Source organism: Thunnus maccoyii, chromosome 6 (assembly GCF_910596095.1).
Source record: "Thunnus maccoyii chromosome 6, fThuMac1.1, whole genome shotgun sequence".
NCBI lineage: Eukaryota > Metazoa > Chordata > Actinopteri > Scombriformes > Scombridae > Thunnus > Thunnus maccoyii.
In genome coordinates this window covers 15,922,621-15,936,646 of record NC_056538.1, presented here as the reverse complement: position 1 = coordinate 15,936,646, position 14,026 = coordinate 15,922,621, and the positions used below count along the sequence as shown (strand labels likewise).

Below are 14,026 nucleotides of genomic sequence, written 5' to 3'. Positions count from 1 at the left end.
TTCCCAGAGTAAAAACTAAACATGGAGAAGCAGCTTTCAGTTTTTATGCACCACATATCTGGAACAAACTCCAAGAAAACTGCAGGTCTGCTGTAACTCTCAGTTCTTTTAAATCTAGGCTGAAGATTTTTCTGTTTGCAGCTGCCTTTTATTAAATTAAATAATTATTCATTTCTTACACTGCACTGTAACTTTTAGTCTTGTATTTTATACCTGTTTCATTCTATTTTAGCTTGTTTTTGTTTTCTATTCTCTTGGCTTTTTAATGACTGTTTTTAATTGTATTTAAGTGTCCTTTTATTGTGTGTTTCTTTTGCACTCTGTCTCGATGCTTTTAATGTTTTATCTAAAGCACCTTGAAATGCCTTTTTGCTGACATGTGCTATATAAATAAACTTGCCTTGTCTTGCCTTTCCTTCAGCAAAAAAGCTTTTAAAAAAAAACCCCACTGTGTGTATGCTACCTTCCCAGCACCTAACAGGCAAAGTTAGCAACTAGCAAGTGATTAAAGTGGAATATTGGTTAAAGTGAATATTGGACACAAACATGACTCCAAATGAATGCTAATGTTGCTCCATATTTGCTGGATGTGTAAAATAAGCAACTGTTTGCTAAAACGTTCCTCATATCAGCTTCAGTGTTGTGTTTACAGCTTGTTTCTGCTGCAAACAGGTGACCAAAAAATCAGTTAATGCATGTTAAAGGTAATTTGATTATTTAGGGAATATGAAACATGTGAATATAATGTAAATTAAAATGATTATGTTCTCAAACCACTATTTTGACACAAAGCCCCTCTACAACACACTGCCACAAGATTAGGTAATAAAGCAGAACCCACCTTATTTATTAGTGAATTGAAATTTGCAGTGAAATAAGCCTTTTGGGGAGCATGAAGGACTGGGGCCTTGAAGCAGTTGTCCATATTGCGTGGTTGGTGATCCAACCTTGCTACAAGTCTGGAACAGTACAACTTCTGCTGAGGTTATTTGAAATCAGAATAGTTAGAGGTCACATAAGTTTATTAAGTTTGGCCAGTTTTAACTGTCATTTGTGGGGAGTATAACCCTAGTTGGAGTGTAGCTGAGCATAGGTTGGTCAAGTGTTGCGGTCATATGGTGAGACATAGACACTCATCTCATTGGTATTGGCTACATTTGATTTAAATCACCACTAGAGGGTGATACTGCCTAACTAACAAAGCTGCTGCTGACAAGACTTAATAAGATGAGACTAAATTTTTAACTTTTATAGTTCACCAGTTACGCATATCCATAAATCATTCACAGACAATAATAACACTAAAATGCCACATTACTAAAACAAAACCCTACCATGTTACCAGCAAGAACAGCAAACAACACAGGATTTAAAATACAACTCTTCTTTATTTCAAGAGTAAAAACATCATACAGAAAAATGTAATATTATAAATGCAATCTACAAAGTTGATGAGATGAATGTTCTTTCTTTGTCCTTCTTTTCTACCAGCAACACCTCAGCTTGAAAACAATAATAATCCTAATCATAGCAATAAAAACAGATCAAAAGAAAACATATAACTGCTTCAACCAATAAATATCCCATCCTCTAGACATGTTGTCATATTCCTTGTAACTAACATAATAAGAAATATGAAAATGACTAGCTAAAAACCTCTATGATTATAGTACACTCTTTAAAACCCATGAGGATGTAAACTAAAGCCAAGTGAGCTGCATGACTTTGAGGCATCTCGACCACTAATCCTCTGCAGCCACTGGATGGTTTATTTAATTAAACTGTGAAAACAGAGTGTGTGTGTGTGTGTGTCTGTGGAACTTCAGGTTTTTTAAGTTTATGATTTGAATGTGAAAATTGATTGATGGATTAGAGATGTCACACAGTGCTGCAGTGCAATTGTCTTTACCTTTAGTGGAGATCTAATATATCACCTCATACATCCAGTGCGCTCAAATTATAAAAGCCAGGTATCTGTTTCTCTATACCCACCCATATTTACATATGTACATTTATTTACAGGTTTTTTTTCTACAAAAGTGAAATCTACCTATCTACTTTCTCACCCCAGGACCCATATAACTGCCATTGGGATGCAGTGTCATTAAAAAAATGCTGTGATATGGAGCCCCCTCTAAGAACGAATTTTGGTCCCAGATCACCTACTTGGATCTAGAGCTTAAAAGTTACAAATGTAATTAATGCTGACTGTGGGCAGGCGTACATTACTGAGTTCATATTTCTCAAACTGTCAAAATAAGTTCAAGTGAACTCAGTGAGCTACCTTTATTAAGACTACATTCAACATTTTTAAAGGTCTAAAACCTCAACTCACTTACGTGAGCAGAAGCAACAGAAATCATCAAAATCACTAAACTTCTAAAAAAATAGATTTGAAACATCAAAATTATATTGAACATTTTTCCTTAATAAGTAATACTTATTGTAGTGCTACTGTAGTCTTTAACCCAGTGTCACGTGACAGTCATACTATGGATCATGTGGCACTGTGTTGCAGACTACCTCGCTTAGAAGAATGTATTCCCCTTTTTTTTAAAAGTACACACTTATAAGTATGAGTCTCACTTCTGTTTGAGTTGTGTTCTTTCTCAGTAATGTATTCCACAGTTTTTTTCCCTCAGTTTTATTTGTCCTCTTCACTGCATGCAGGGAAGACTAAGCATGTATTTTTTATATCATGAGTGAGTGCATGCAGATGTGTGTCGTACCCCGTGTCTATTTTTGTAGGAATCACAAATACAGGGGCTGAGAGTGCATTTGTGTATCATCCAAACTTCTTTCCTTTGTTTTATCCCTCTCATCCTTCCCTCTAGTGTCGGATATTGATAATTAATCCAAAGTTATACTAGAAACTTCTCCATACTTTCCGAGTGTGTATCCAACAGGCTTTTTAGAACAGTTTGTCTTTGGATTGGGACAGTGGAGCCAATCTGTACCAGCTGTTAATTTAGTGGCTCCCTCTGCAAAGTACAATAATTATTAATGTAATGATAAATACAGTTATCTTCCTCTTATCGCATAACTGGAAACAACTTCTTCCAGCAGGAGGTGGTTCTTGTAATTTCTTGGTGTCGGTTGTCTATAAACACCCTCCATGCCGGCTGTCAAGTCGTCAGTGGATGATGAGGTCATCTTCAGCGAGGTAGTGTTATCGTAGAGCATCTCTCTGTCTCTTCACCTGAAAGAGAGAGTAACTATGTGAGTGTGACAACATGAAGGACAGAACAGAAGAAAGAGTGAAGCAAATACACCATATTTCCAAGTTATTATGATCAGGGACTGTTAAAGTAATCAAATTTAAGCTATTTAATAGCATACTGTTCTCATTATTCCTCATTTGGGCTCATTTTGAGCAATAACTGTCCACTCAAGAGGTTTTTTCAGTGTAGGAAATGATGAAATGGACAGTTCATTTTGACAATAGGCAGGACCACATGACCCCTGCAATAAGGCTGACTCAGCTGCATGTTCATGTCTAGTCAATTGGAAACAGAAGTGGCTCATTTCCCCAAATCATTTTACAGAATCCTCCTCTGCTGAACTGATCATATTATGTATAATTTCCTTTCCCACCGAAACGGACTATATAATTCAGTGTTGGCTAGAAGAATGTGAGTTGACAGTCTCTTTGTGTCAACCACTTCACAGCACTTATGCTGTTATAAACATCAGCAATGTGCAGTGAGGAAGACAGAGAGAAAAACAGGGAATGAGTCAGGCGGCTAGAGAGAGACTGAGAGAGAGGGATAGTAGGAAGTGGTAGTAAGACAGAGAGGAAGAAGTGTGTAACTGTCTGAGGTCATACCTCCTGATGCCTGATGATGAAGAGGAAGAGAAGGGCTTTCCACCAAAGAGGGAATTACGCTGCTCCTGGGATGATGTCTTGGTTTCCACAGTGATGGGCTTCTGCTCGGGGATCTGAGCGACTTGAAATCTGTTGAGCAAGAGATATGATCACTGATACATTTAGGTAATATGGTAATCATTATATCAGCTTTTCTGCTACACTCTGAGAATTACTTGAAATCAGGTAATTGTATTGTAGAGCTGTACTTGCTACATTAAAAACCCCCTACAGTCTACAGATGGTTCTATCCTTTCTATAACCTAACTGGACAGTGATAAAATAATGTGGAAAAGCATTTAGTTTGAGCTTTTTACATGGAAAATATCTCATCAAATGTTTTTTTGTTTTTATTTTTTTTCTTAGCAATATCGCTTATGACTTTTTACTGTGAGTGTGTCAGTGGTCAGATCTTTAAATAAGTACGGTGGTGCTGTAGTAAAAGTCTTGCATTCAAAATTTTCTGTAGGTAAAAGTACAGAAGTGATGTCAGAAAAATGTATTTAAAATATAAAAAAGTATAATACAGAATGGCCCCATCCAAAATTACATTATTATATATCATATTATATATAAAATAACTTGACTTGTAAGCAGCACTTCATTGCTAAATCTGACCTAAGAGGGCTAATTTTGAATAATTTTTACATTGCTGGGTACTTTAATCTGTGACAGTGCATCATATTTCATAAAATGATCATATGGTTTGTATGTATAATCTTAATCTGCAGATAAACAACTATCTATATTGCAACTCTCAAGTAAATGTGATTGAGTAAAAAGTACAATATTTGCCTCTGAAATGTAGTGAAGTAGAATAAAGAAAACCTCAAAACTGTACTTGAGTAAATGTATTTAGTTACATTGCATCACTTGAGTGTATTTAGTTGAGCTACTCATAACTAATCTAATTAAGAGTTTTACACCAGTGATTTTACCTCTGTCTGAAAAGACACAATATAGACGAGTCTCACCTCCCCACAGAAAGCACTGTCAGCTCTCCCTCCTTCTTCTCCTTCACTTCGCTCCCCTCCACTTTTTCCTGTACAGTATTTGGCACAACAGCTTGCGTACGGTGCATGTCGACAAACATTGCTTCCAGCAGGGGGCTCTTCTGCTGGTCCAGGGAGGGCAGGATGAGGCTCTGCGGGGGCTTCAGGGGATCTTTTAAGGAATCCAGAGGTGGTATGAGGACAGGGGGCCATTTTCTCTGGGCGCAGCGGGAGCACCGGTAGCCATGTTTGGGGGCCAAGCCAGAGAGGCCGGAGATGGTGTGTAGGTGGGACTGATGGGGACAGAGCCTAGGGAGGGAGCGGAACGTGGACAGAGGAGACAGTATCGGGAACCTGGGAGGGAGAGCAGGAGATCAGTTAAACATTTCATATTTTTTAGTCATAGATATATTCAGTTTAGTCAACACATGTGGTGGATTTCCCCTCAAATTTAAAACTAGTTTAAAAACTATATCTTCCTAATTCCTCTAACTACTTTGATTCTACTCTAAAATGATTTATTAAACCTAAATAATTAAAATAACTAAAAGCCAATTGTGCAGTTTAATGTCTCAGTAAGAGAATAAAAGAATAGAGGAGCAAGCTATCACCAAAAGTATGTCAATTGTTTCATAAACGTTTTTGCCATCTTAGTGCAAGTTCGGCAATTTGTCTGTGTTGCTAAGCAACAGACCATAGTGCCAGAAGGACAAGTGAATCCCCTAAGGTTCAGAAAAGCTCACAAACATTGTCCTTAAATCTGCCTGAATTCAGTTTGAATGTATAAATGGAAAACAAAAGGAAAATTCAAATGTAGAGTTTTTAATCTCTTAATGTTCCAGCCACGTTAGGCTGCCCACATCAGCCCAGTGTTCTGTAGCTTTTTGGCTCTGCTTTGTTCTATTGTGCAGAGAGAGGCAGACAGAGAGAGAGAGATGAATGCTGCTGTGTGTGCCTGTGTTATACCAACTTGTGGGTGACCTGCAGTGACCCAAGATAGTGTCAGAATGTGCTCGAATCTAAAGCTCACATGTTGCACAGCCCATTGAGCAGCAGCACATTGCCAGAGGCCCCTGAGACCTCTCGCTATTGTAGATGTGGCACACATACTGAAGTGAACTAGATCCCATTACCACCGTATATAATACTGTGAGATAAGATTAACTTTAGTGATTCCGTAGAAGAAGCTGGGTCAGTGCAGCAGTAAAGAATGAAGGGCTGATTGGAGAATACAGAATAAAGATGACAAATGATTCTTCTTCATCTTCTTTCGCTGCTAGTGCAGAAATGATAGTCAAGCAAAAGTCAAAGCACAGTGGTGTAGACTGTGGTATAAGCAGCATGTTGCTGGACTTGTTAGATTAATGTCTGACTACCTGGCTGCAACTTGTAACCCCAAGTTCAGACCTCAACTACACTTGGTCATGTAAATCGTGTGACTTCAAGCTATGTGACAGCCATTGAGATTTGTAACAGACAGGGTGTTTAGACCTCATGACTCAATAGACTGCGGTTACAACGGCATGAGACGTTCACTTCAGACATGTGGCGGTGAGTCACTGCTATGTATCAGCTCCACTGAGGGTACATACAAGGCCTGATGTGTGTCACCTTGAGTTGAGTTTTTGTAGAAATAAAAGACAAAACAATACACTGCAAGCTGCATTATATTGTTGTAATGTGTCAGAGTTGAGCAGCCAACCATTTATGTAGAGACATAAATTAGTATGGAATTTTAATCTTGTGTAGATCAACTTTCATTTTTACTTTCAAGATATACACATTGTCAATGGAAAGTGAATTTTTACACCCTATGCTGTATTCTGTCATACTTTAATGATTCAAATTACCATTTAGTATTTCATTTCCACTGTTTTTAGCACAAGGGTGACATGAATCAAATTTAATTGTGAACTAAATTGTCTCTTAAGTCTAAAATTGTCCAAATACAATAATTAAGTGCGATGTAAATGTCAACCACATTGATATGATGTAGAGCTACAGTAAAGTGTGTTTTTCCTTCCTTTTACATGAAAAGTTGATTATGCATACACTGCTGCTTCCTAAATATGTTCTATTTAAGATAAACAAAGAAAGAAAACAGTTAGTTACGGAGCTAAGAGGTAAATATGAAGCTTCTGTTCTGCTCTTTCATATCAAGCAGCTCTACTAGGAGCATGAGTCAAGTCATGTTATTGTCTCTTAGATTCACATTACAGTAATATGGTGTGTAATAGTAAAGTTGGTACAACAAATCAAAGTTTATATTATTATTCTTCCTGCAGCAAGAAACTCCCTCATTTTAATGTTGTTAGGTAGGAGAGTAATATACTGTATGTAGTGTTAACAGACCATATGTGTTCTGCTTTTGCACACACACTCAATCACATAAGAGTCACTCTTCACTGACTTGCTCTCTCCTGTACTCTCCTTGCCTCTGGGTTCAGCTTGACCTTGAGCAGCATGACTGAGCAAAATATATATGACAGTTTATGGGAGTGTGTGTGTGTGGGGGGGTCTCATACTTGATTGACGAGCCTTTGCTCAGGGCCATCTGTTTGCTCTCGTACTCCAGCAGCAGTTCCTCTAGTGCAGCAGCATTTTCTGAAACACGTACAAATACACACAGTTCTGTTTAGACTAAATCAATAAATGTTGGCCACAGTGAAAGTCAATGAAATTTTTGTCTCAGTCAATGCTTTAAATTGTAATAATAAAGCATCTCCTGCCTACAAGAATGTGGTTTTAGACCATATAGAAGTTTATATATAACATTCATCTTTGTGCTTACTGGTGATTGAGTGGAAAGTTTAACTTCCTCAGGGAAAGTTTAAGATACATTGAGATCATTACGTGTATAGGCATTGCTTTGTGATACATGAAGACAAATTGGAAACGTTTTGCAGTGTTAGCAGGTGGGAGGTTGAACTCACTATGGTTCACCTTTCCCTCCACATCCCCATTTCTAATAAAAGCTATCAATCTGAGATGGAAATAAGAAAAGGACAGTCTGAGTTTGCAGACATGTCTTTGGCTGCGTGTGACGTACAGCGATGACACTGTGTTCTCATGTTTCCCTATAATGCCACAAGAGATGAAGTGGCTCTGACCACTCACTTGTAAGTGACATCACTGCTAGCATTTGCTTAACACCTACCTTTCTTCTCTGTAATGAGGCGGACCAGAACACTGATGGTGTCTTCATTCAGGTCGTCAGATATGTAGGGACAACCGTTACCTAAAGCAAGCATAAGAGACAGAGATAGAGAAAATGACCATTTATCAGCAGACAGACAGTTTATAATACTGTTTATCACCTGATATATAGTATTTTGTGTAATTACATATGAATAACAAAATACCAGAGTAGTGTCATCTTAATATGTATTACATATACTTGCAGGATATTATACAGTATACCAATTTTTACATACTGTAAAAAGGATTTGTATTTTCCATATAAACTGAGATACTGATGAAGACCATGAGATGTAGTTGAAATCAGCAGGAAAGCTAGTAAGAGGACTTTGAGTTAACATTGTTTTGTCACCATATCTTAATGGTAGAAAATGTTATGTCATCATATTTTGGAATATATATACACTTGAAGAAAAACGTCAATATGTTGGCTTGTATTTCCACTGAATGTGCATAAATTCAAACACAACTGTTAATGTACACTATACTAATTTTATATTTCAGTGTATGTTCATCCTGATGAGTTCACTTTAAATCACAACAGCTTCATTCACCGCTGTCATATAGAGACTAAATAAGCAGATACATTGTCCAACTTCCAGAGCTAGCACAGTTCACACGGTGCATGTCACCGCTGGGATATTGCGCCTCAGTGCACGATGGTACTGATAAGGATGGACGTGAATGACTGAACAGCATAGAATAGATGTGCCTCCATAGCAACCGCCCCTACCCCCGCCCTCTACCCCCCCAGACCATCCCATAATAGCAGAGTGAGGCAGCAGAGAGGGGAGCGATGAGGGCGAGGGGGGTCCAGAATAGCTCACTCAGCGATCCATTCAGCACTGTTGAAGCGCACAGGGCTCTGTGTATGTGTGTATATGTGTGTGGTGTGATGTACCAGACCTCCAATGTCAGGTGACTGTGGTGTATCTATGTGTTAAAGAGCAAAATGTGACTGTGCAGCTACATTCGTGTCTATATGTGTGTATGTATGTGTATTTCTGTCTTTCTTGCATAAGTGGTGTTAGGCTGTTGTTAGGCCATAACAATAGCTCTGTCTCCACAGTGGCTGTTGCTATGTGAGGGTAATGGCATCCATTTCACGGTGTGGCGCTCATTCTCTTCTTCACCCAAGCCAGACGCATTTTGTTTAATGTTTAAGTATCGGCCACTTCAAGTCACTGATCCGTCATCCTGTTTTCACATGTGTTTTTGTTTGAGCTTTGAGGTTTGAGCCTCAGAATTTAAAAATTAGTGGCCCCCAAAGTTTAAATGCAGCAGTACTGTGGAGCCAACGAGGCTTAAACTGAAAACTGCAGCAACATAACTACCTTTGTGGCGCCCTTGTGGTTGCGCATGCTGAGCTTAACGCTGCATAAACAGAAAGTTGCAGATCTGACTGCAGCTCACCACATTTATCGTGTATCAACCTCGGGTTCACCCTTTCTGTTTTGTTCCTTCAGCTTTCTTGTCACTATGCTTTTCAGTAAGTCAAAAATATTCCCTCTCTGCAGCTCCGCACCGTCTGAGTCAAAGTTACCAGTGCAGAGTCTTATTTTTGCCTTGTCAAGCTAAGCCTGGCCTCGTTGTAATTCATCCCCACGGGTGTTCCCCCTGACTGGAGATGATGAGGAAAGTGCTGGAGTCAGAATTTTACACCTAACCTTACCCCTTACAGCGGACAGATAGTCCACTGCAACAAGGATAGTTACATAACAACAGGAGAGGGAGAGAGATCAAGTTTTCCAGTGCAGCATCCAAATCCTTCTACTACCACCTCATCATTATTTTATTCTTTATTTTACTTCCTCACTTAATCCACTTTTCCATCTTCTTTACTAACTTCTCACATCATACTTATGGTCTCCTCTCTTGTCCTTTATCTGTCTCACTCACACGTACATACTTGCTGCTTATCTCTGCCGCACTACATGATTTGTCCTCAGAGCTATGCAGGAAGAGAGACAGAGAGGGGGTGAGAGTGAAGAAAGTGATAAGATGTCCTTGAATCACTCCACTTGCAGTTGCCTGCTTTGAATGGACAGTTTATAAGTAGATGAGTTATATGGAAAGGAATTTCTACCACAGAAAACATTAACATGCTCTAGAAACTGCCAGAGCAGAGGTGAAGAGAGAGGAAGAGACGAGAGTAGAAGAAAAGAGGACTGATAACAGACCACAACAGAGAAAATGAGAGGAGTCAGAGAAAGAGGAACCAAAAACCATGAAGTGAGAACCTAATTGAATTATTGATCTGGCTGGGAAAGGAGAGATGGATGGATAGTGTCATGTTCAAATGAGAAGGGGAGGGGAGTTAGAGAGCCAAGAAATCGTATGAATGGAGAGTAGAAGGACAGATAAAGAGAGCTGAAGGGGGATGGGGGCTCAGGGAGTTTCCCTTTGGTACGGGGACAGGTTAAGTTTCACAACAAAGCTCTTGGAGAGGAAGAGACCACGGCAACAGAGATCTTTGGCAGAGAGACTGCTGCTATGACTTCTGTCTGTCATCACAGGTGCATGAAATCTTTATAAATACATGCATGCACACATATCTGTTTGTCCTGGATCTTTTAGGGCTTGATGACACAAAAATAAAGCTCTCATGTTTGGCTTATGCACCAAGAAGTATAAAAGACAAAAATTAAACTGGTGGTTGAAGCTGAGATGTAAGGTATGGATGCTGAGTCCTGCTCTCCCTGTAATCAACAACACTGACCAAATCACTGTGGAGGTCCTCAGTTAGTCCATGGTACCAAGAAACCTATATGAATAGTATGTAACTTAAGTGTAATTGAGTTTAATTGAAATTCAAAGTAAATAAAGATAAAACAAGACCTCACATTAGGTTTCATAGTGTTCTATGCAATTATTTGAAGCTGCAGGTATGTTTAATGGGGCATGGGGTAAGTTCTTGTTTCTTGCAATACTGAAAATTAAACTGTTAGTGCAACTGACCTTTTTGTGATTTTATTATATAGACCAATTCCAAGTAGAACAGTAAGACTGACACTTTTAGATGCCATAAATAGTATCTTTTTGCTTAGTTAATATAATATATAATTTGATAGATAATTTGATGCTCGCTTCTGCAAAAAAGTAACAACAATTTTAGTTTCAGATACAGTGAGCTATACAAGGCAGCAGGTTTTCCAACATAAACAGTTTCTTGACATGCTGTTGAAAGGTCTGCTGAGGTAGCAGCTGTGCTCTGACGCTCCTGATGTCTTTGTAGAAAAGCCTGGCAGCACGTACAGATGTCACACAGCTTTCCTCTGAGCCTTGCACCATCAGGTGAGTGAGGGAAAAGCCAGCTTAGCCTTTAAATCTGTTTATGCTTACGCACTAAATGACAGTAACTGCCAGTCATGTACGCTGCCTGTCTGCTACTGTGGAGCGAAGCTGATTAACACACAGACCCCCTGCATAAAAGTGTGCAACAGTGAGGTAATACCTGGTTAAAACAGTACGTATATTTTTAGAGTGTAGCAGAAACAAACAAGCACTTTTTTTCTTTTTTTTTTTACACTTTATACAGCTGTAAATTCATGCATGTTTTATGTGGAAATTGACTGGGTCTTCAGCTCTTCATTGTGTCTCAGTTTTAAAAAGACATTTCTAATAAATGCTACAGTAGATAATGAACCTCATGTGACCTGAGGGTTTTTACTGCACCTGCTAAACAAGCCTGAGAACCAGACAGGCACGGTACATCAAGTACAATAGCAGCATAAAAGAAATATGGGTGTACCCCTCTCATTATGTAAATGTCAATGTTGGTCTATACAAACACAATCTATTGTTTCTCCTTCACCATCTAGATCAAACCAGGTGTTAGGATTGCCACTGGTGAGCTGTCACCTTACAAGAACAGATTTCTGCTCTCAAAGAGAGAAAAATATTTTCCTTTCAGGTCACAGGGTGAAAAAATAATAAGTACTTTGGGTCTATGAGGAGTTCTCTGAGTTCTCAATCTTGCTAACACTGTTACAAAGACCACTCATATTACTCGGACTGTGCAAACCACAGAGAACGGGTGTGGTAAATCAACGCTTGTGTTATTGCTTGATCCCTCTGTGTATGTCTTTCTAAACTCTCTTTGGTTTTCTATTTCTCTCTTTCAGTCAACACCACCCCCTTCACTCTGTCTCTCTTTCTTCTTCTGCCCTCTCCATCTCCCTTTATACTTCTTTCTGTGTTGACCTGAGTCAGTTTCGTTCTGACATCAGTAAGGCAAATGAGTTGATGGGAATGCGTTCCCCCCCCCCTTTTCAAATAGGACAATTACAAGAATAACAGTGTGTGCTTAGAAAAACACAGCAGGCGTGACATGTAATGACCCTAGTGAGGGTCAAAGTTCAAAACAGCAGAGATTTTTTTTTTTTTTAAAAAGCCTCACATGTAAGATTGCGTGCAGTCACATCACAGAGATATATGGACTGTGGCTGCACACAAAGACACTGCCCTCTGGGTTCGGCTTGGCTTTGCACCGACTCCTGACACTTGACCACATCATGTGCATGTGCGTGTGCTAATTTGGCGTTTTTATAGACGCTTGTATACAGAACGTAACAACAACGTGAGCATAAATGCTAGTTTAAGAAATCACTCTCCATGCCACTTTTCATATTTTGCTGTCTTTTCTAACTTTTTCTTCTCTCCTTTCATTTCCTTTCTTATTCCTTTTATCTGTACCTTTGTCTTTTTCCCCCAATTTCAGTCATCTCATCTCTCTCTCACCTTCTTTCTGTGGTGTGGCGGTCTCTTCATCTCCTCCCTCCTTGTCAGCACTGCAGCGGTATCCCTTCTTCTTCAGGATGTTGCAGATGAGGATACCCAGCAGGCCCATCACGCAGAAGATGGGCACCAAAGCAAATACAGCGTACTCTGCCGTCTTCTCCTCAGCGCTGCGCACGACTGTGCCGTTGACTGGTCCTCCTGCACCGCTAGATGGACCTTTACCCACCGTGCGGACTGTTCTGACGTGCGAAGATGCTAAAAAAAAAGAAAAAGGAGGAAAATTAGATTACAGAGAGAGCACAATCATGGTCTTATGTCCAGAAAGAACAAATTATGAGACTGGGCATTGAATGATGGATGTGCATCATATGAGGGCAACCACATTTTCAAGAAATACAGAAACATGCAGCATGCTTACTTTTCACACAGGGATTTTGGGTAGAAATATCTCCTGTGGCAGTGAAGTGAAACCTGCAAATGGAAAAAGAAATATGAGAAAAAAGCATAATTAGAGAGATGGACAGAGAGAGAAAAGTGACCTTTGTACAATAAAAGAATGACTAGGCGGTTTTAGCCTTGGGCATATTATGGTGCTTGATGCTGCCTGCCCATTGTGGTGAATGACGTATTGTGTGTTCGTGCGTGTGTGTTTGTATGCATGCATCTGCATGTGAGTCCGGGTGTTTTCTCGACACAGAGGAAACGACAGAACTTAATTTAAAACAAATAAAAGTTCACGAGGTACAAGTTCAAGCAAAGCACTTTTAAATGTCAAACCTACAGTCTGAATGAACTGTCAGCGGATGAACAGACAGACAGGTGGACTGTCAACAAAGTAAGAAAGATAGTGAGACGGGTACTTCTTACCCAGGCAGACAGTCTCCACAGACAGCGTCAGAGGTCACAGTGCCAGGGGTTGCTACATTTCTGCTGAGGATCTTGCAGGAGGCGTGCGGGCGGCAAAGTTCAGAGTTGAATGAATCGGAAAAGGTTCCTGTCGGACACGACCGGCATTGCACTTCCTCTGCTGGACTTTGGATCTGCCCACAGGACTGGAAAGACGGAAAACACTTATAATCTCAAGCACAAAAGGAATCATCCCTCTGATGTTGCCAAAGAGTTAAGAGTCAAAGAACAAACAGCTTTTAATTAGAAGTCCCGAGGCTCTTTGTTAACTGGCATCAAAACAATGATATAATCTTTTTATCTTCACAAAAATAACAGACTGTTA

General features: G+C 39.5%; 1 protein-coding gene across 2 annotated transcripts in view; it reads right to left on the bottom strand.

Annotated features, from left to right (window-relative positions):
- Positions 1 to 1,368: 1,368 nt before the first annotated feature.
- The window catches only part of relt (RELT TNF receptor), a 30,572-nt gene continuing 17,914 nt past the window's right edge, over positions 1,369 to 14,026 (bottom strand). For both annotated transcript variants that reach the window (XM_042415150.1, XM_042415151.1), the window contains exons 4-11: positions 13,663 to 13,847; positions 13,214 to 13,266; positions 12,796 to 13,050; positions 8,015 to 8,095; positions 7,383 to 7,461; positions 4,840 to 5,211; positions 3,827 to 3,955; positions 1,369 to 3,199 (exon numbers count right to left, since the gene is read on the bottom strand). In XM_042415150.1, the coding sequence (XP_042271084.1) occupies positions 3,196 to 3,199; positions 3,827 to 3,955; positions 4,840 to 5,211; positions 7,383 to 7,461; positions 8,015 to 8,095; positions 12,796 to 13,050; positions 13,214 to 13,266; positions 13,663 to 13,847 (1,158 nt within the window). In that variant the 3' untranslated portion in view covers positions 1,369 to 3,195. The remainder of the gene's footprint in view (positions 3,200 to 3,826; positions 3,956 to 4,839; positions 5,212 to 7,382; positions 7,462 to 8,014; positions 8,096 to 12,795; positions 13,051 to 13,213; positions 13,267 to 13,662; positions 13,848 to 14,026) is intronic.